General features: G+C 56.3%; 1 protein-coding gene across 9 annotated transcripts in view; it reads right to left on the bottom strand.

The window, feature by feature from the left end:
- The window catches only part of DAB2IP (DAB2 interacting protein), a 186262-nt gene that overhangs the window by 77694 nt on the left and 89376 nt on the right, over positions 1 to 19192 (bottom strand). For 8 of the 9 annotated variants that reach the window (XM_044389571.3, XM_044389568.3, XM_044389573.3 and 5 more), the window contains one exon: positions 5193 to 5338. The exons of the other annotated variant lie outside the window; for it this stretch is intronic. In XM_044389571.3, coding sequence (XP_044245506.1) covers positions 5193 to 5338 — 146 coding nt within the window. The remainder of the gene's footprint in view (positions 1 to 5192; positions 5339 to 19192) is intronic. 9 annotated transcript variants of the gene reach the window in all.

The raw sequence follows: 19192 nt of genomic DNA, 5'->3' as shown, positions 1-19192 counted from the left end.
CGTGGAGGGGAGGGGAGGAAAAGGGAGAGGAGAGCTGGATGAGCCTTCTTGCAGGTAATTAATGAATTCCCTGCCATACCTCTTGGAAGGCAGGAGCCCATTTAACAAAGATCCACCTACTTGGGTCCTCTCAGAGCTGAGGGAGGCCACACAGGGCAACTAAGAATCCTGCAAGGGGCTTGTCTAAGAACGTTCAAAAGGCAAAGGACAGGATTAGACAAGACTCAAAAGAGGCAGCACTACTGGCCATTAAACTCCAGAAAATAATATTCAATCCCTAACAAGCAATGAAATGCAAATAACAAAGAAATGCCACTTTTCTGCCTATTTGAATGACAAAGATCGTTTTAATGACTCCCAGTGTTTTTAAGGGTGTGAGGAAACAGGTGAGCAGTCTCAAAAATCATTGGGGGAGTATAAATTACTACAGGCTTTTTAGTAGGGGGCATTTTTATCAAAAACCTGAAACTGTTTATATTCTTTGACGTAGTAATTCCATTTCTAAGACTCTATCCTATGGAAACAGAGACGTGAACAATGATAAATATTCAAGTATTTAAATACCAGCATCATTTTTAATTAAAAAAAACTAGACATAACCTAAACATTTAAATGATTAAAAACAAGTATGGCCCAAACATAGATGGAACGATGGACTTTTAAAATATACATAGGAGAAGTCTGTCCCTCTTCCCCCCACCCCCCGATGTTGACAGGAACAAGAGTCACTCTGCCCAGCTATTTCCCGTATTCAAGGTAATAACGATTCTCTGTACAACCCTTTTCACCTTTCCAGGGACAGCAACATCCAGCATCTCTCTTGAACCTCAGAAGAACACAGCGTGATTGCCTGATATTAGTCCCACATTGTAGATGAGAAAACGGAGCTTTATCAAAATGAAGTGACTTTTTCCCACCGATGGTAACTCTCACTGAAAATCTACAACATGCTAATCTAACCTCTTTCACGTGTTATTATTTATTTAATAACATTTTAGAAACATTTAAGAAATGTGCAAGACCTAGTGCTAGTTGCCTAGGAAACAGCACTGAACGGGACACTTTCTATTAAACACATGATGAATATATTAACATTAATGTTTCCAATGACATTATCATCATAAGGCCCATTTTGCAGATGTGCAAACTGAGGCTCAGAAGGTTATGCGACTTGCCCCAAGAATGCCCGGCTTCATCACACACTTCCCATTATTCCCAGAGACTGTCTAAAGTGCACAATCATCTCGACGTCACCCAAGGAAGGCAGAGGCCCAGGCACTCCCTGTCTATGGCAGGGGAGGGAGAAAGGCAAGAAAGGCCAAGCCCTGATGCTCAGCTTCTCCTGCACCTCCTGTCAACAACTAGAGCAGGAAAACGGATCCCACCTTCTATTTTCCGTTTCCCATTAAGCTTCCCCTCCCCTCCCCAGGGACTGCCTCACCCAAAGGGGCTGAACTGATTCCTGCCTACTCAGGGCCAGCTAAGGGTTCTTGAAGGCCCCCACCCCCACTTCCAAGTATCTCCCTCCCTAGCTTTACTCTGCCTGGAATCCCACCATTAGTAACTTTCAGGTGTGGGAACTCCAGGCAACACACATACTCCTGAGAAGGGGTCATCAATCTCTAACTCCGCACACAGCAGCCCTGCATGCCTGCACCTGGCTTGCCCACGTTTACAGGATCAGCTCTGCACCAGGCCAACTGGGAAGAATGGGAAGGGGGGTACAATCACTTCGGAGTAACTCCAGGGGCTGGGGGACAGGCTGAGAGCCAGAGGGGGCACACTCTCAGCACCCGCGGGGGGCCAGAATCACCCAGAAATGGTAGCACCGAGGAAGTGTAAAATCGCCAGCTGACCCTCCTAGCTTCTCAGGAACATTAATAAATGAGTCACTTGGAACTTATCTTCTGGGAAGACAGAACCACCACATCCTAGACGGCTTTTACCAACATTAAGACAGCCTTGTAAATGAAGCAGCAGCATTTCCAGCCTGCAAAACAAAAATGCTTCTGCCAGCACACCTTTCACCTGGAAAATCCCTGAGCAGCATTCATTTCCCTTATCCAGGAGACATGATTACCTGTCCTTGGTGCTTACTTCCAAAACCTCCAAAGAAGAAATGAGTGTCTAAGGGGGCCTGGGATTTTGGACACCAGCTGGAAACCTTCCCTAACGCATTCCAGGAGAATAACTACAAAGGCTCAAACCTGTCCTGTGGCCCTCAAGACCCCCAGAGCCCAGCTGTGCCCACCAAGCCCTGGCTGGCCTGACCCCAGCCTCACAACCAGACATCGGTCCTCTCCCCCAACCAGCAGGGCTCAGCGGCCCCACACCTGGGCCAGACTCCTTCCCCAGGGAGCCCAAAGATCCCAGCACAGAACCAACTGGTTTCCAGCCTCCAGATGAGAGAATTCCAGCGCAAAAAATAATCTCCACAACACAGCAGTCCGCAGAGCACAGCAGACAGCATGCAACAAAGCCGCTTCAGCGGCCCTAAAGCAGACAGCGTTATCCAAAGTCTGAACCCAAGTGGCTGCCCCAGAGCGCCCCATGCTCTTTACTGACAGGGGGAAGCCACAGGGACCAGGGCTCACACCTACTACCCTAAAAGCTTCCGCCCTCCTTCCCATGCCTATCCCCTCACTGAAGCTGCACTTACCCCCTCCCGGGCCAGAAACAGGGCAGCCCAGTAGGGGTTCCATGGAAGCAAGATCCAACCCCCTCCTCATTGCTAAGCCAAGCCAAAGGCAGCCCATTCTGTCCTCCCAGCCTTCAACAACCACACCACGTCGGAGTAAAGGGAGGCTCCTCTCCACTCACCCAGGTTTGACCATGAGCGTTTGGGGAGGAGGGGGTTCCACCACAGTTGGTTTTACTCAGTCAACTCCACACAGGACGACTCCAGGGACTGGCCCAGAGAAGTATCTACCCAAGAGAAATATCTGCCCATCCATCCCCGAAGCAGCTGATAAATCTATTATTTCAAAGCAAAGCAGTAAAGCAGGAGAGCCCAGTCTCCTGACAAAGCCTATTTCAGCTCCAAGGCTGGGTCCAGAGATTTCAAACTCAGTCTCTCTGCCTGTCCGTGAAAAATCTGGGCTCCCTTCCTGTGCCAGAGAAGCCACCAAGCCAGATTTTGTTTACAGAAAATTAATAAGACAATTCCACACCACTGCCAGTGACATTCTGCTCCAACTGCTACTGTTAACACTGATTCTAGAAATGGGCTTATAGTTTCACTCCCAAACCTCCACCCCCACCCCTCGCCCCTCAGGCATGTGGCAAAGCCGACCTGACCTGAGACCAAGCTGGGCAGGACCTGCTCGAGGTCATCTGGGCCATGCCCCGACCTCCAGCCAGGAGGCCGGGTTGCCAGCCAGCACTTGCCGGCTTCTTGGTGCAGGCTTCCCGCTGGAGGGAGGTAAACATGGCATGCATGCTGTCTGCTCCCGGGAGGGCAGACACACTCAGAGGCTGGACCGCCTGCTGTCTCTCCTGCTCCCCGGACACCCGACACATGCACACGAAACGGGGTACGTACACAAGCCCCCGCATGCGGGTGCAGAGGGTCCTGACCCCCGCCAAGGAAAGCGCAGAGAAGGGCATGTTCCTGGGGGAGAAAGCCGGAGGCAGGGGCCGGGCGGAGGGAGGAAAGCAGCAAACCGGGTGGCCTGCCGCCCAGACAATAACAAAGATGGGAAGCGAGATTTTCAAAGACGCAGTGGCTGCACCCAGCGCTGAGCTCTGGCCTGGCTGCATCCTCCTGCCAGGGCACGCCTGGTCCCCTGGGGCACCACGGCCATCAGAGAAAGGCTGAGGGTCCTGCCTCAGGCTGGGCTTGTCAGCTGGGGCAGGAAACCAGCTGCAGGCAGCGGTGGGGACGCACTGGAGAGAGCAGTTCTGGGCTGATGGAAATTAAAGGTCTAGTAATTCTCCCCAGGGATGGGAGGGGTGCTATCCAGGAAGATGCTAGGGGTCAGTTAAACAGCCACTCAACCCTGGGCAGGAGTTGGGCTATAACTTGTACTCCTCTGCCTGCTGGAACCAATGGGGAGGAGAGAGGCATTTTTATTCTACCTGTTCCTCCCCTACAGGGAGTGCCAACTTGCCAATCATACACAGGGGCACAGCCCTATGAAGGCAGATGCCAGGGGCCTGAGATGTCGGGGCTGAATGCTTAAGAGGCTCCTTAGTGCCTGCCTGTTCTTTCACCTCCACTAGCTGAGCAGGGACACGTTCTAACTGGCATCGGAATCTATGACCGTGCCCATGCCCAACTGGAAAGGTGCCATGGCTGGTACGGCTCAAGGAGGGGGGACCCCAGCACCAGAGACTGTATCCGCCCAGTGCCCCCGCACACGGACAGGATGGCTTGCCCTTGCGAGCTGAAGCCTGCTCTGTTGCTGGTGACTGGGAGCAGGCTGAACCACCTCCTCCCTCTCCTCCTCTGCCCCACAAGCCACCTCCCCCCGGAATTTCCACACCTGCTCCCGGCTTGCCCAGGAAAAGGAAACAGGGAACAGGAGACACCCCTGGGAGTGGAGAGGTGAGGGAGGGAAGCAGCTGCCCAGGCTGGAGGGGATGAGGCCCTTCTTCCCTAGCCTCAGGCAATGCCCCTGAGCTCAGAGCCCCCAGTACTGCCCCCTCAGCTCACCCCAGCCCCCAGAGGAGCACGCGCCCTACTTAGAGCAGATGTGCCCCCTAAGCGGCCCAGCCCCCTGCTCCTCCCCTCCAGATGTTCACCGTTTTCCTCACCACTGGGTCTCCGCAAAACCCATAGAAAATGCCTTTTGTATCGGACACCCGGGCGCTCCAGAGGCAGGCGGATGGGTCCTGGGGGTGGAGGCGCCACTTCGGTCCCCAGCCCCGGGCACTGCACCGCCCGGGAAACAATGCCCACCTCGGCGAGGAGAGGCGAGGCGAGGCAGGACTTCTCGGCGAGGGCACTTCCCGCCCGGCCTCGCCCCGGGCCGCGGGCACCCCCTCCTCACCCCGCGGGGAGAGAGAAAGATCCTCCCGCCGGGCCCCCCTTCCGAGGTGGCCCCACAAGTTGCCGGAGGGCGGCGTGCGGTGCCCTCCCGCTTCCAGCGCGCCCCAGCCCCGGCTCTCGCTTTGTCCCCGCGCCCTCTGGGGCGCATCCCGGGGCGGCGGCGCGCGGAGGCCGGGCCGGGCGCTGGCGGCGGCGGGCTCACCTCTCATTGTCCGCGGCGGCGGCGGCGGTGGCGGCGGCGGCGCTCCGGAACCCCGGCAGGATGTGGCGGAAGCTGTGGTTGCGGTCCAGCTTGGGCTGGCTCTTGGTGCGCTTGATGGAGCCCTTGAGGCGGCGGCTGAGAAAGCCCTGCGCGCGGGGCGACAAGAGGGGGAAGGGGAGGCGGGGTTAGCGCGGCGGCGGGCCCGGGACCCGCGCGGGACCCGCGCCCTGGCTCGGGCGGCCGCGCGGCCGAGGGCGGGCGCGGGCTCGGGCTCGGCCCCAGCTGCTCGCCGCCCGCCCGCCGACCGAGCGCCGACGGCCCGGCCCGCGCAGCGCGGCCCAGCCCACCCCGCGCCGCCCGCCGCCCGGCCCAGCCCGCCACGTCGCCCCCGCCCCCTAAGCCGCTGTTGCCATGGCGACGCCGAGCCGAGCCGCGCCGGCAGCGGCCGAGGCCGCCCGAGCCCCCCGGGCGCGGGGGCGGGGGGCGAGGGGCCGGGGCGGGGGGGCGAGGGGGCGGGGCTGCGAAGGGGCGGGAACCCCCGGGGGCCGCAGTGGGCCCCTCACCTCTTCCATCCACGAGGGCACGCCCCCACCCACCTAGAGGAATCCACGCCACGCACCCCGTCCCGGCTTGACACTGTGCGGCCCTCCCCTCACGAGGTCGCGGTTCCCAGCCCCAGGTCGTACGGATGAGGGAAACTAAGTCTCTAAGAGAAGGCGTGTGGTCGGTCCTCTGGGGCCAGCCGCTGGTAGTACCCTGGCCACCTGGTCCCCTAGCCTGGGTGCCATTCCTTCAGCAGGCGACGGTCACTGACCCTCAGGGTGAAGCCCCTTGCCTGGAACCTTGATACTTCAGCAGGGCCAACCGCCTCAGGGGCAGGGTCCCTAGCACCTAGCTCAGGCACGGGGCAGAGGCTGAGGGGTTGCTAAGTATCCCTAGCGCCTGCTTCAAGATTTGCAGCCACGTCTGAGACAGAAGACTGGGCCTTCACTTGACAGGCTGCTGCAGGGCCGCATTCATACCCATGGTGGGTAGAGGCCGCTCCCAGGAGGACTACAGCAAACCTCAGCCAGGGCCCCCATTCAGGCCATTTCGTTTGTCCCATCTACCAGGCTGCACTCACAGGACAGAGCTTAACCCCACCCCGAACCCCAGGAGCTCCTGGTCCATGGAAGAGGCAGGGAAGAGACAGCAGGCAGGTTGAACCAGTGCTCCCTTTATAGGTGAGGGAAGATTTAGGGGCTCAAGGGGCCGCAGCCTGGGGTGTCCAGGACTTGCAACTACAGAAGGCTGGAGGAGGAGGAAAACTCGTGGGAGGCAAGTGTTCCTTGGGGGAGGAACTGCAAGGAGTTCTGGGGTCTCACGCCCCACCCCAGCCTCAATTCCAGGTGTTATAAGGAAGAAGCGAGCGGGATAGTAACTCATTTTGAAATGACCATGGTACACAAGGTGATTACCACATTTCATCCGTCATACAGTAAAGAATCTAGAGGTGGACATTTGCTATAGACCAAGCCCGGTGCTGGATCTGTCCGTCTCTATGGCCCCAGCAGCCTCGTCATAACGCGGTGAACTGTTAGCTGTACCTATCATCTCATGTCACCAACACAAACAAGAAAATGACCGAGAAACACTACCCCTTTCTGCAAATGAAGAAACCTTGCTCAGAGAGGTAAGATGACTTGCCCAAGGACTCAGTTTCCAGGCCTTTTTCCACAGGACCCCCCCCCCCTTCTGCCCACCCTCCGCAGGCTTCTCCTTTTCCTATCTTTCCCCCCTTACACTTTCCTCTCCCTCGGTCTCATATCCATAGGAGATCTATCCCTGTGGTCACCTGCCAGAACTCTGCGCATCCTCTAGGGCCTACCTGAAACACCACCTCATCCAGGCCTTCCCAGGCAGCAGGGTCCAAATGCCTCTCGCTCGGCAACTCGGTGTCACCCAAGCTACTGTAATTAGCTGTAGTTGAGCAAATACCTCTTAGGTGTTTGGGACCACAGGAGGGACCCTCCTCCGGAGAGCAATCCCTTAATGGAGAGGGACCACCAATGGTGGCAGGCCAAGGAACAGCAGGGTGTCTGGGAGGAGACTCGGCACGAAGGCAGAAATCTCCACTTGCGTGTAAGCTCTGGGAGCCCCCAACCTTGGCCTCTTGCCGGTTACGTGGGGAGGGGAGAGGCACCTGGCCAACGAACCTGGATGGGTTCTTCTCTCACAGGTGTTGTCAAGCAAGTTCCCCAATGGGCTTGTACTTTGTCTTGGTTTTTATTTTCTACACAGAGGAAATTTCACAATTTTTACACTCTTGTGGTACAAAGAACCACGAGGCATTTTTCACAATTTATGTAGTCATTATGTAGCTATACTGACAGCTTTATCCTATTTCGGAGGTTTTTTTCTTTTAAAAGCATTCTTCCTTCTAGGAGGTTGAGTGGGAGGAGTGTCACTTCCTCTTCCCCACCCTTCCCTTAGGGCTAGACTTAATGCTCTTCTGACAAGCTGCCTCCTCCCTGAAGCCTACCATCCCCCACCAAACCAACCGTGACCTTGGGAGTCTCAGACTCTGTAACATTCATTACTTCATTCGTTCACATTTATCGAGAGCCTGGTATGTGCTAGACACAGTAACCAAAACAGCCATTAACACTATGAGGGGAGCAGTGTGCAGATTGATAAAGGCTCAGATCTGTTCGGAGAGTGATTCTTCAGGGGAATGGGGAAGGTCCCCGTTAACCCCCCATCACACCCTGAAGGACCTTGTGTCGGACAGAGGACCCAGCTCAGGGCTCTGCATATAGAGCGCTTAGCAAATGCTCTATCATCCCAGAAAGCCACAGGTGGAAAGGGACTCAGTTCCAGAAGACTGGATTTAAGGGTGAATGAGACCCAGAGAGGGGAAGGGACTTTTCCCAAATCACACAGCAAGAGGAATCCAAGACTGCAGACTCCAGTTCCCTGCTCTGCCCGGCCTCACAGCCTGCTTACTGACCTCTTTCATGGGGTGGAGGGCCAAGGGCAGCTTCTCACCCAGCCCTGGCCTGGATGAAGGGAGATGAGCCTTTTCTCCTTTCCCTTCATGGGCAGGTACGGGGACATGATTTCCAGAGCCAGCTGCAGCTCCAAACTCAAGAAGCATTTTCAAGTCGGAAAATCTTATTCGAAACCCAAGCCAACCTTAGTGAGAGGCAGTGGGCAAATCAGGTCCCTTCTTTCGGGAAGGGTTCTTGAGGTCCACTTTCTAGGACTGCCGTGAAGCCAGTTCTGAGCGGTTTGCCTGCCTCCTGTTCCCCGTTCTCAGCCACTGGCCCGCTCTGAGCCTCAGTATCCCTATCTGTGCAATAGGCTCATGATGGTATCTATTTTATAGGGTTGTGGGAAGGATCAAATGAGGCAAGATATCACCGGTAAAATAGTAAATATTAAGCCACTACACACAGTCTTTACTCTTATGATCACTGATGTTGGCGGTAAGGCAGCCACCGATTTTTGCCCTAAGAAGACACATGACCACCACGGGTGGGAGTCTATCTGGGCTCTCCCAGGAGCCCGAAGGCTGTCTCGCAGCAGGGACAGGCTGGTGTCATGCCTAGTGATGAATGAACACACTTGCAAAATGATCCCTGAGCCACGGAATGGCATCCCGTTTGGTAGTTTCGAACGCTTTTCAACAGCAACCTCACAGAGACTCCCAATGTACAAAGTGTGTGAGCTGGGGGCGGCCAGGGCTGCTCAGGGGGAGGCCTCGGCTTTCATTCACGAGAGCAGGGACTAAAGCTCAGCGAGCAGCCAGCGCTCTCTGTGAGGATGGAGCTGCCAGATGGGATGTGCGGACTCCACTCACACAGCCCGCAGCCACCGCCCCCTGCACGGTCTCAGGTCAGGTAAGGCCCCCGAGGGCCTGTGCCCAAGGCTGCTGCCTGCGGGACTGGGTGGGGACAGCTGTGTAGCCTCCGCCCCTCTCCGGCCGGCCGGCTGCCCATTCCAGCTCAGCCATACGGCTCGCCCGGGCTTCGGTCCATGTCACCAACCAAAGTGCAGGGCAGTCCCTGGTGGAGGGCCAAGAGGCCTGTGGGGTCTCTGGCAGAAAGGACCCAAGTTCTCGCAGCTCCCCCACCTGTTTCCAGCCACTATGCCACCATCCTGACATCTGGCCCTAACCCTGCTCACCGCTTCCTCAGGATGTTCTAAGAAACTTTCTCAAGGGCCTTAAAGAATTCCAGACACACGAATTTGTTCATTCTCCCATTTCGGTCAATTCCAAGTGATGCTGATGGGGAGAGATGACCAGTTGTGGAGCTCCTGCTCTGGCGGGTCCCGCCCATGGCACTCACCAGACCCCTCCCAAGCCCTAGGAGGGAGGCCGAGGAGGGCCCAGTGCCTGTTCCCAGGAATGCAGGGAGGGGGTGTGCTGTAGAATGCAGAATGTTTGGGGTTTTCGGGTGGGGAAACGGAGGCTCAAAGAAGTGAAGCCACTTGCTGAAAAGTGGCAGAGCTGTTAGGTGGCCAAGCTGGGGGTTCAAGCCCCTGGCGTGGGCACGGTGGGGGCCCTCTATACATGTGCCCGCACACAGGCCCCGAAGGCCAGACTGGGAACCGACAGCTCAGCCCTAACCTCCCAGGACCACAGGTCAGACCAGAGGAGAGAAGGGAAGTGCCCTCTCCGTGACCACAGGTGAGGGCCCGGCTGCTCAGGACGGGGACACCTTACCCAGGCCCAGCCTCACACATGCCTCATGCACGAGTCACCGAGGCAGCACCCAGGGGACCACAGGTTTGCATTCCAGTGCCACCACCTGGGTACCCAGAAGTGGCATGTCACCACTGGTCTCGGAGCCATTGTCAAACCTGAGTGTGAAGCACCGGACACAATGCCTGGTATATAACAGGTGCTCTGTCTAGAGTGAGTCCCCTCCCCCAACTCCATCATCTGTTTGGCACTGCCTCCGCCATCCTACCCTCATCACCTTCTCCCCTTCCAACAGCCAGACCAGTGAACGGGCCTGACCTGCCTTTGACTCCCACTGAGACCTTGCTCAGGATGGAGGCAGAACCCAGTGGGCTCTCCCTCGGCCCAGGCTCCGCTCCTCCTCCAGGGGCCATCTCTAAGGCCTGCACCCAAACAGCCTTCAAGGAAGAGAGCTGTTTTAACAGGTATGTCTCTCAGTATCTTTCTGCAGCTTTGCACGGATGCCAAAATCACACCTAAAAACACAAGAAAGGGAGGGGAGGACCTCATCTAGATAGTTCCACCTCTCTCAGCCCCAGGAGAGGAGATTTGCTGGGCACACTGGCTGGCAGGCAGCAGGCTCAGGCTCCGGGAAGAGGTCCTGCTTCCAGAGTCACAGGGAGAGCTGAGAGGGCCCAGATCAGGCAGCCAGGCCAATGCCCACATGGTACACACAAGGCACCCGAGGCCCAGGGGGCAGGGGACTTGGCCAGAGTCTCTGCACAAAGCAGTGGCAACAGCACAGCAGAACCCAGGTGTCCTATCTCCTCACCCAGTGCTCTCTGCAGCACCCCACCTTTCAAGAACCTCTCGAGCTCCCCACATTTCCTCTTTCCAGGCCTCGGTCTCCCCTTCCGTATTGTAAGGGCTGGGTTGGGTGATCGCCAAGCTCCATTCCAACACAGATACCTGGTGATTCTAAAAAGCTGAAGCTATGGGGCGCCTGGGTGGCTCAGTCGGTTAAGTGTCTGCCTTCAGCTCAGGTCATGATCTCAGGGTCCTGGGATCAAGCCCCACATCGGGCTCCCTCCCTGCTCAGGGAGGAGCCTGCTTCTCCCTCTCCCCCACCCCTGCTCATACTCTCTCTCAAATAAAGTAATAAATAAACAAATAAATAAATAAATAGACAGACAAATAAAGCTGAAGCTAGAGCAGCTGCCTTCCACAGCTGGGCTCTCCCAGGCCTGGCACTAAAGTACCAGCAACATCTCCGGCTTTGCCCACGTCCTTCACGGTTCCTCCTGCCCTCCTTCCCTGTTTCTGCGGCTCTGCCCTCAGCAAGCTGCCAGGCTTCCCTCGCCTCCTCCCCTGGGAGGTATGGACCCCTCAAAGCGGGTCCCAGCTGGGGAATGACTCACTGCGGGTGGAAGGTCAGACATTGTGACAGGGGAAAGAGGGGAGGCATTTGAGCCAGGATTAGGTCGGTGCCTTCCTGGTAGCCACCTACCCGAAGGCCACCCTATGCCCACGTAACCCTCTGCGGTTGCCTGCTCCTTTGAACGTCAGACCTCCGCACTCCAGCTTACCCGGAGAAGGCAGCCAGACTACCTGGGTCACACAAAAAAGGACCAATTCATGAGCCATGAGAGCCAGCAGGGGGCCGGACCTTGGCACATAAGGGTCACTCTTGCATTAAACACTCATTGGTTGAACATCAGTCACCTGGCCCAACAACCGCACTTAATCACCTTCACATGGAGAAATGCACACAGCCAGAAATGCACACCAATTCAAGGACATGCATGCATACAAAGACACATAAGGGGGGGCGTGCCCACAAAGAAATGCATGTGCAAACATACCAGTCTCCTCACCACCACCACACACACATACACGCACATTGACCAGCACACATACCAATACACACACACACACAGTCATGAAACATGCAAATAAAGATACAAATACACATACATACTCAGCTGTCACCAGGCACACACAGAATGACACACGGGCCAAAGACCAGCCCATATGTGTTCACGCGCACAACCACAGCGGGAAGGGAAAGTGGTCCAGAAAGCAATGTTCAAAGAGCTAGGAGCGCAAATCTCGGGTCCAAGGGGAGAAAATGCCGTGGCTACCATAGTTCCCCTGATCCGTGTGTAGGCCCTTACTTTGTACCAGGATCTCACATCTTATTTGCTTCTCCCACACCCTGAAAACTGGCCTTCCCAGCTCCCTGAACATGTGCTTTCTTGGGAGTCCTGCAGCCCCATTGCTCCTCAGGGCCCCACCCCTATCCAGAGCTGGAGACCCCTGCCCCATTTCTCCTTCTGCCGTCATCACACCTAAAACTCCACCTTGGCCCTAGGGTTACCTCAATCTCTAGGAATGCAGATAAAATGCAAATACTTTTCATCCCCTCTCTCCCAAGAGGCATGGTAGCAAAGGGTTCTACCACTTAATGGCTATGGGCCCAAGGCCAGTGACCTAACCATCCAAGTCTGTTTCAATTCCTGTAGAAGGAGGACAACGGTAGTCACCTCAAGTTTGTTGTAACAAGTCAATGAGATCATGCATGTAAAGAACTTAGCCCATTTCCCGGCACTTCGTAAATGTTAGCTACTATCATCGTCACGGTCATTGTCATGGTTTTTATTGCTTGGACTTTGACCAGCAGGGGCCAGCCCTGCCCTTAGCCAGAAGGAAACAGAGGGCAGAAGTTTACCAAAGCAAACTGTGGGACCCAAATCGCCTTTGATGGGGAAGACTGCTGGTCAAGGCTCATTCAAGGTGTATTCCCTGAGCCTCCCCATGTGCTGAGTCCTGGAAGGGACTCTCTGCCCTCAAGGATGGAGCTGGAGAGGCAGCGCTGGCCCTTCCTGAACACTCCCCCATGGGGCCTTGGCACAGGCTGTTCCCACAGCCTGGAACGGAGGCCCCCTTTGCCCACGGGATCCTGCACACCCTTTAGTCTCTCCTCATAGTCACTCCTCAGGGATCTACCAGGTGCCCTCGGATTAGACCAGGTCACTCTGCAGACTTACACAGTTGTAATTATACATGTGTTTATTTCATGCCTCCCTCCCTCACAGTATGTTGGGGGCCATGGTGGCCTGGGTTCCCAGTGCAGGACACCTGGCAGGTATTCCTAAATATTTATGATACGAAAGAAAAAGGAGAAAGGTGAGAATATGCTCTGGGAGGTTTTTTAAGGGGTTCCACTTGTGGTCAATCTGGGTGGGCTTGCTGGTGGAGACAGCTTTTGAGAGCCTAACAGAAACACTGAAAGTGAGGCAGTGGGTGGTCTTGCTGAGATTATCTGGGGTGGGGAAGCCACATATGAGCATTCCAGGCAGAATCACAGCACAGGTAACAGCACAGAGGTAGGAAAGCTGTAAGTCCGGCCGCCTCAGAGGCCCATGGAGTGATCACAGGTCCCTCTGACCTCCAGAACACCACCACCTGAGCCCATGCTGATAACACGGGGCAACCCCCCCCCCCAACACACACACAGTGCAGAGGACACCCAGCTCAAGGTGTCCCCTAAGGAAGTCTGAGAGGAAGGAGGAAGGGGGCACCCGGTTGGAAAGAGGGCGAATAAGGGCAGATAGCAGGGGGAGAATGAGGACAAGAGAGGTCCTCCTGACATGTGCCGGTGCCCAGGACCAAGTGGCCTCAGTGAACAGAAATCAGACACGCATTTCCGAGGTCTCAGGAAGGGATGTGATAACCCAGAGCAGCCAGGGAGTGACTCACTGCCCCATAAATCGTCTGGCTAGCCAGCACTTGCCTTAGCATGAACGGCCTGTCCCAGAGGTCTGGACAGCCACAAACACTTCATCAGCTCTTTAAGCCCTTGGCCAGCTCTGACCTCGGGGTGGGGAGTCTAGCACCGAGGGCCGCCTGGCTGCAGGGAAGCGGACTCCAGCAGGGAGCCTCGCCCCTGCAGCAGGATCTCCACTTTCTCTCTCTGCCTCCCTCGAGGCCCTGCCTGAGGGCCCAGCACGAGACCAGTCTTCCTGGGGTGACTCACTGACGTCTGTGCTTAGTCCCCAGGTCCTGTGCTCTGTATGCTTCGCATGAATGAACACTCTCAGCAGAGGCTGCCTGGCAGAGTGGCAAGAAAACCATGTTCAGAGTCAAGAAATGTGAGTCCAAAACCCAGCTTTGCTATTAATAATAATGAGGACTGTTCCAACATGCTAATAAGAGTAAACCAGATGTACTTACTCAGCCCTGTCTGAGCTTCAGGCGCTATATTAGAGATTTACAGTACTTACCTCGTTTAATTCTCACAATCCGACATGCAGATGAGAGAACGGAGGCTCAGAGAGATCAAGCATCTTTCACAGGGTCACACAGCTAGGAAGTGGCAGGGCTAGGGTCAATCCAGATCATCTGTGCCAGAGCCCAAGCTCTTCCACAATCCCATTATCACACTGTGAGGCTCTAAGCAGGCACCTTAGCCTCTCTGTGACTCACTTTCCCCATCTGTACAACACGGGGATTGGTCTAGCCAAGGTCTAAATCCTTCCCAGTGTGGGCATGCCATCATTCCCCTCCCTGGTGACCCATTTGCAGGTGACAACAGATGGGAGGACTCTTCTGGAGGAAGGAAGGGTGTTACTGGTGGGGACTCTGGCTCTCTGCTGGGCCACAGGGAGCTTCTGGAAAGTTAGATCCTCCCCCTGCCCGGCCCTCAAACACCCAGCTGGCCTGGAGTAGCCCCTGGGCAGCAAGGCAGGTAAGAGGTGCTATCCTGTTTTTCCCTGCACCAAGAGCCACCAAGGAGGGGCGCCTGGGTGGCACAGCGGTTAAGCGTCTGCCTTCGGCTCAGGGCGTGATCCCAGAGTTATGGGATTGAGCCCCACATCAGGGTCCTCCGCTATGAGCCTGCTTCTTCCTCTCCCACTCCCCCTGCTTGTGTTCCCTCTCTCGCTGGCTGTCTCTATCTCTGTCAAATAAATTAATAAAATCTTTAAAAAAAAAAAAAAAGAGCCACCAAGGAGCACCAGGACCCCAGGGTGCCCCAGCCCCAGGGACAAGTAAATGTTAGCGGGAGGGAGAGGCGAGAGGCGGGTGGCAACCCCATAAATCCACCTGAGTGAGCAATGCTTTTTAAAGCCCTTTTCACTACAGGATACAAAACACACCATTTTGGGAGAGGATTTTATAGGCTATTTCTCCTCCTGGATAATTTACCATCTGCAGGCCTGGCTCACCTGGGAGTCCTGCCCCTGAGGGATCATGGGAACCCATGGGGTGGAGTCAAGGTCAGTTTCACAACAAGGGCCGGTGTCCTTGCCAGGGCTCTGTGCTGGTCTGGATGACTTGTCCTGACCTCTCCTCCCCAGATGGGTGGCTACTCAGCCCCAGAGACACCAAGTGGGGCTCTCAGAAGCCAGAAGATCTCGGCTCCCCTCCCCTCCCCAGCCTGCACTCACTCACCGAATTCATTCTCTGCCTCTGTCTCTCTCACACAGCTTCACTGCACAAGCCCATCCAGGTGCCCACCACAAATGAGGCCCCGTCTCAATGCCCAGGGTTCAGATAAATCAGAAACAGTGGCTGCCCTTGAGAAAGTCACCGTCTGGTAGATGGTTAAGTCACAGTCTGTGCTCCAAAGCCTAGGGGAGGGGATGCCTGCTGGAGTGAGGGGAGCGCGGAGGCAGGAAGGAGCTCTCTCAGGGAAATGGGGAGGACAGGACCAGCCTGTAGGAAGGAAGGCCCTGAGGCTGGGACAGGCTTGGGGCGCTGGTCGGAGGAGCTGCATGCCTCCCCCCCAAACCATCTAAGATGCTGGAGTAGGGCAGTAACAATCATGGCTTGTTTTAGGCATTCTTTAAGCAATTCCACAGGAAAAGTAACTCATCCCAATGCGGGGCCTTGTATCGGAAACAGATGTCATTGCTGCCACCTCCAAAGAGGGCCTCCTGGCTTTGGAAACAATTCCCACCCGAAGACTCAGAGATAATTATGTCTATAATCCAACCCAAATGCCACTTGATGTGACAGAGGCAACTGCTTCATTTTCAGACCATGACGGGGTGGGGAAGTGAAGGCATCTGAGCCCTGCCCCCGCAACATCCAGTCTCCTGCCCCCCCCCCAGAAGAGAGCCTGTGGGGGCCACAGCATGGGGTAGGACAAGGGGAGCAGTTCCCTTCCAAGCCTGGGGTGTCTGCCCTGCACAAACACCTTTTGACCCTTGGGGGGGGGGCATGCTAGCTGGAGGCAAGGCCAAGACCAGATGAGGCAGGGAAATGAGGAGGCCCAGGTTCCAATACCAGCTCTGTCCCCAATTGGCTGTGTGACCTGGGACAATGCACCTCCCCTCTCTGGGCCTCAGTGTTCTCATCTGTAAAATGGAGAGAGTAACACCGTGGTTGGCAGAGCCTGGGCTGGTGCTGTGGGCCAGGCTCTGCAAGAACTTCAACACTGTACAAACGGCCGGGGGCTGACAGCTGGGATTTGAACCCATATCCGAGGGACTTTCAGCCCAGGCTCTGACCACCACCCCACCTCTACCAAAAGACCAGCCTTGCTCTCTTTCAAAGTCCTGGTGAGGCTGGAACAAGGCACCTGCGAACCGTCATAGAATGGCCACAATGGAGTGTCTACTGGCCAGCCTGGCGGCTCTCGGGCTGGCCGGCCTCAGCCTGCATCTCTCCTCCTGCCGGAAGGCTGCATTCGCCCCAGGCCTTGCCCCCTTCCAATGTCCCTAATCAGGGTCCTCTTTCCCGGGTCCCCAGCTCTCTGGCCAACCCGGGTCCCGTCAGCTCAGCCACCAGGGCCAGGCCCAGCTGTCCATAGGCACTCCTTGATTCGAGTTCTTCCCTCCACCCAGTGGTGAGCTTTGCGGCTAGTAGTTTAGCTCAGCCGGGCCCCTGTGGCCCTGAGGGGCACAGGAACCCCTGGAACTTCCAGCTCTCCTCTGGGAGTGGCTGTCCAGGCGGCCACTCGCTGCCCTCTGCTGCCCCCAACTGGTGGAAAATGGCCCTGTGCAGACACCTTGGGTTCCCTCCATCTGCATTCACCACCTGGGAACTTGGTCTCTGGCCGCTTAGGTGTCACTTTACCCACCTCCACCTCCTGGTGCCAGGGCTGAGCCCTGGAAGCTCTGTCAAAGGCAATGTCGCACTGGGGCAGCAGATGATGGGTGGGAGGGAGGTGTCTGTCTGATTACCTGAGGGTTTGGGGGGAAGGTGTCTGGTAGGAGTGAGCCCCACCCACCGGAACGAGGGACAGGGTGTGAACACCCACTGAATGCCTCCCTTGTCCCAGGCACGGGGCACTCACGGCCACTCTGTGAGAAAGGGGCTCCTGTGCCCATTTACAGATTGGGAAAGAGAGGCTCAGAGTCAGGCAGTGATACCATCCATTTATTAATGGGGCCGGCAGCCTCCTAACCCTACCAAGTACCCCAGCCCACCCTCAGGTTCAGGACATTCCAAAGAGCCCCTCATCCCACACCCCTGACCCAAAGAGCGTCCCGGTCCACCCTGGCCGCCCTGGCCAGCTCCTGCACCCAAGTTGTCTGGGACAATGTCCCCATCTCCTGCATTCCCACTGCAGGAAAGGAGCCTCTCCTTGCAGAAGGTGGGCACAGACCAAAATGATAGTAATTTTCCTTTTGGGTTTGAACAGTTTAATAACAATTAGGCGCCGTGAATGGCAGGGGTAGAGGAAGCCTCTCTCTACCACCCTCTCATCTGGGGAACACTTGCCAGACACCGGACAGGGAGTCTCCAGCTCATTGGGCTCGACCGAGCAGTGTATTGTGAGGAGGGACCCCAAACCTGGGTTCAGCACCACTGTCTTGTCACGGCCAACCACGGCTGCATGGCTGACCTCCCAGTGCCGGCTTGGGGGCCACAGACATAGACGTGTCCCACGTGAATGCGCATCCGAGATGGGCCAAGGGGAGCCCCGAGGGGTGGAGTGAGCCCTGACAGCCTCCCCTCTCTGGGCCTCAGTGTTGCCACGTGTGCAGTGACAGCATTGGCTCGTCTGATCTGTGAGCCTGACCAGCTTTTCTGTTCACCACCCCAACGCCTAACTAGAGTCACCCTCGCTGAGAAGGGGCACCAGTGGGGGCAGAGAGGCAGCCCAGGAGTGGGCAGGAGACACAAATGCCCTTTCCCTTCAGCCTCTCCTCCCAGGAAACCCGATGGAGGCAGGGAGAAGGTCTCGACTGCAGGGAAGAGAGGGCTGGAGCTGGTAAAGCTTGAGGAGCACTGAACGGGGGCAACTGAGAGACCCGGGCTCAATTCCAGGCTCGGTCCCAGATACGCTGTGTGACTTTGGGAAAGGAGCCTCCCCTCTCTGAGCTTCAGTCCTTCCTCCATACACGGAAGGCTTCATGACCATCTCCAACAGCCCTCAAGGGTGCTGCGGAGGGGGTCCCTCACAGGCCTGCATGTTTATGTCCACGTGCCTGTTCCTGTGGGTGTGACAGGAAGATAGCTGAAATATGGGGAAGGTGCAGAGACACTGCAGGAGCGGGAAGAGAGGCGTGAGTAGCTGGGGAATCCTGAAGGCCACATTCCAGAGACCTGCTGGCTCCACTCTCTCCCAGCATCTCCTGCGGCTCCTGTGTCCCACAGGGGACAGTCCAGAGCCTGCACCCATTCACTTTCCTCCCTCGCCACCCTCACTTCATGCCTTCAACTCACTCAACACTCTAATCCCATGGGGCCATTGGCTTATCTCGATTCGCTTCCGTCTCCCCCAATTGCAATACTCTTTTTCCTTTGTTCCTGACAAACTCCTACACATCCCTCAAAACTCGGCCCCTCTGAGCCTCCTCTCAGATGCCTCCTCTAGAAATTCTTCCCTACCCTTCCTAGCCAACGGGGACTGCCCCTTGTGCTGGGTTCCCACAGCACCCCAGCCACGCCCCCACCACAGCTTCAAGACCAGCGAGGGGGTGCCCAAATGAGCATCCAGTAAAAGTGGGTGATTGAAAGGAACTAAGACCCCCTTCTAGAAGCATTTGCAATCAACCCAGTACTGAGTTTATCTGCAGCTTCCGCCAACCCCCTGGGCCTTCCCCTCCCTGACACTTCTCCTTCTCCATCTTGCAAAAAATAGCCCTGAGACCTAATTTCAGCTAAACCTTCAAACACGATTCTCCACTTTCAACTTCCCGAGGAGGAATCAATTGGCTGTCAAGTTTCCCAGAGCCTCTGCCACCTCCCACACCCCAGCCCCGCCAGCTTTCCTCAAGGTCGATGGGAGGGGGTGGGGGCAGAGGAGGGAGAGGGGAAGGACCCACCCTACACCAGGGGAGGTTGGGTCTGGGGAAGGTGGTGGGCTGAGGGGACCTGTGGG

The sequence above is a fragment of the Ursus arctos genome, unplaced genomic scaffold, assembly GCF_023065955.2.
Source record: "Ursus arctos isolate Adak ecotype North America unplaced genomic scaffold, UrsArc2.0 scaffold_18, whole genome shotgun sequence".
NCBI classification, from domain to species: Eukaryota; Metazoa; Chordata; class Mammalia; order Carnivora; family Ursidae; genus Ursus; species Ursus arctos.
Note: the sequence above shows the minus strand (reverse complement) of the source record. Positions and strands in the feature narration are given on the sequence as shown.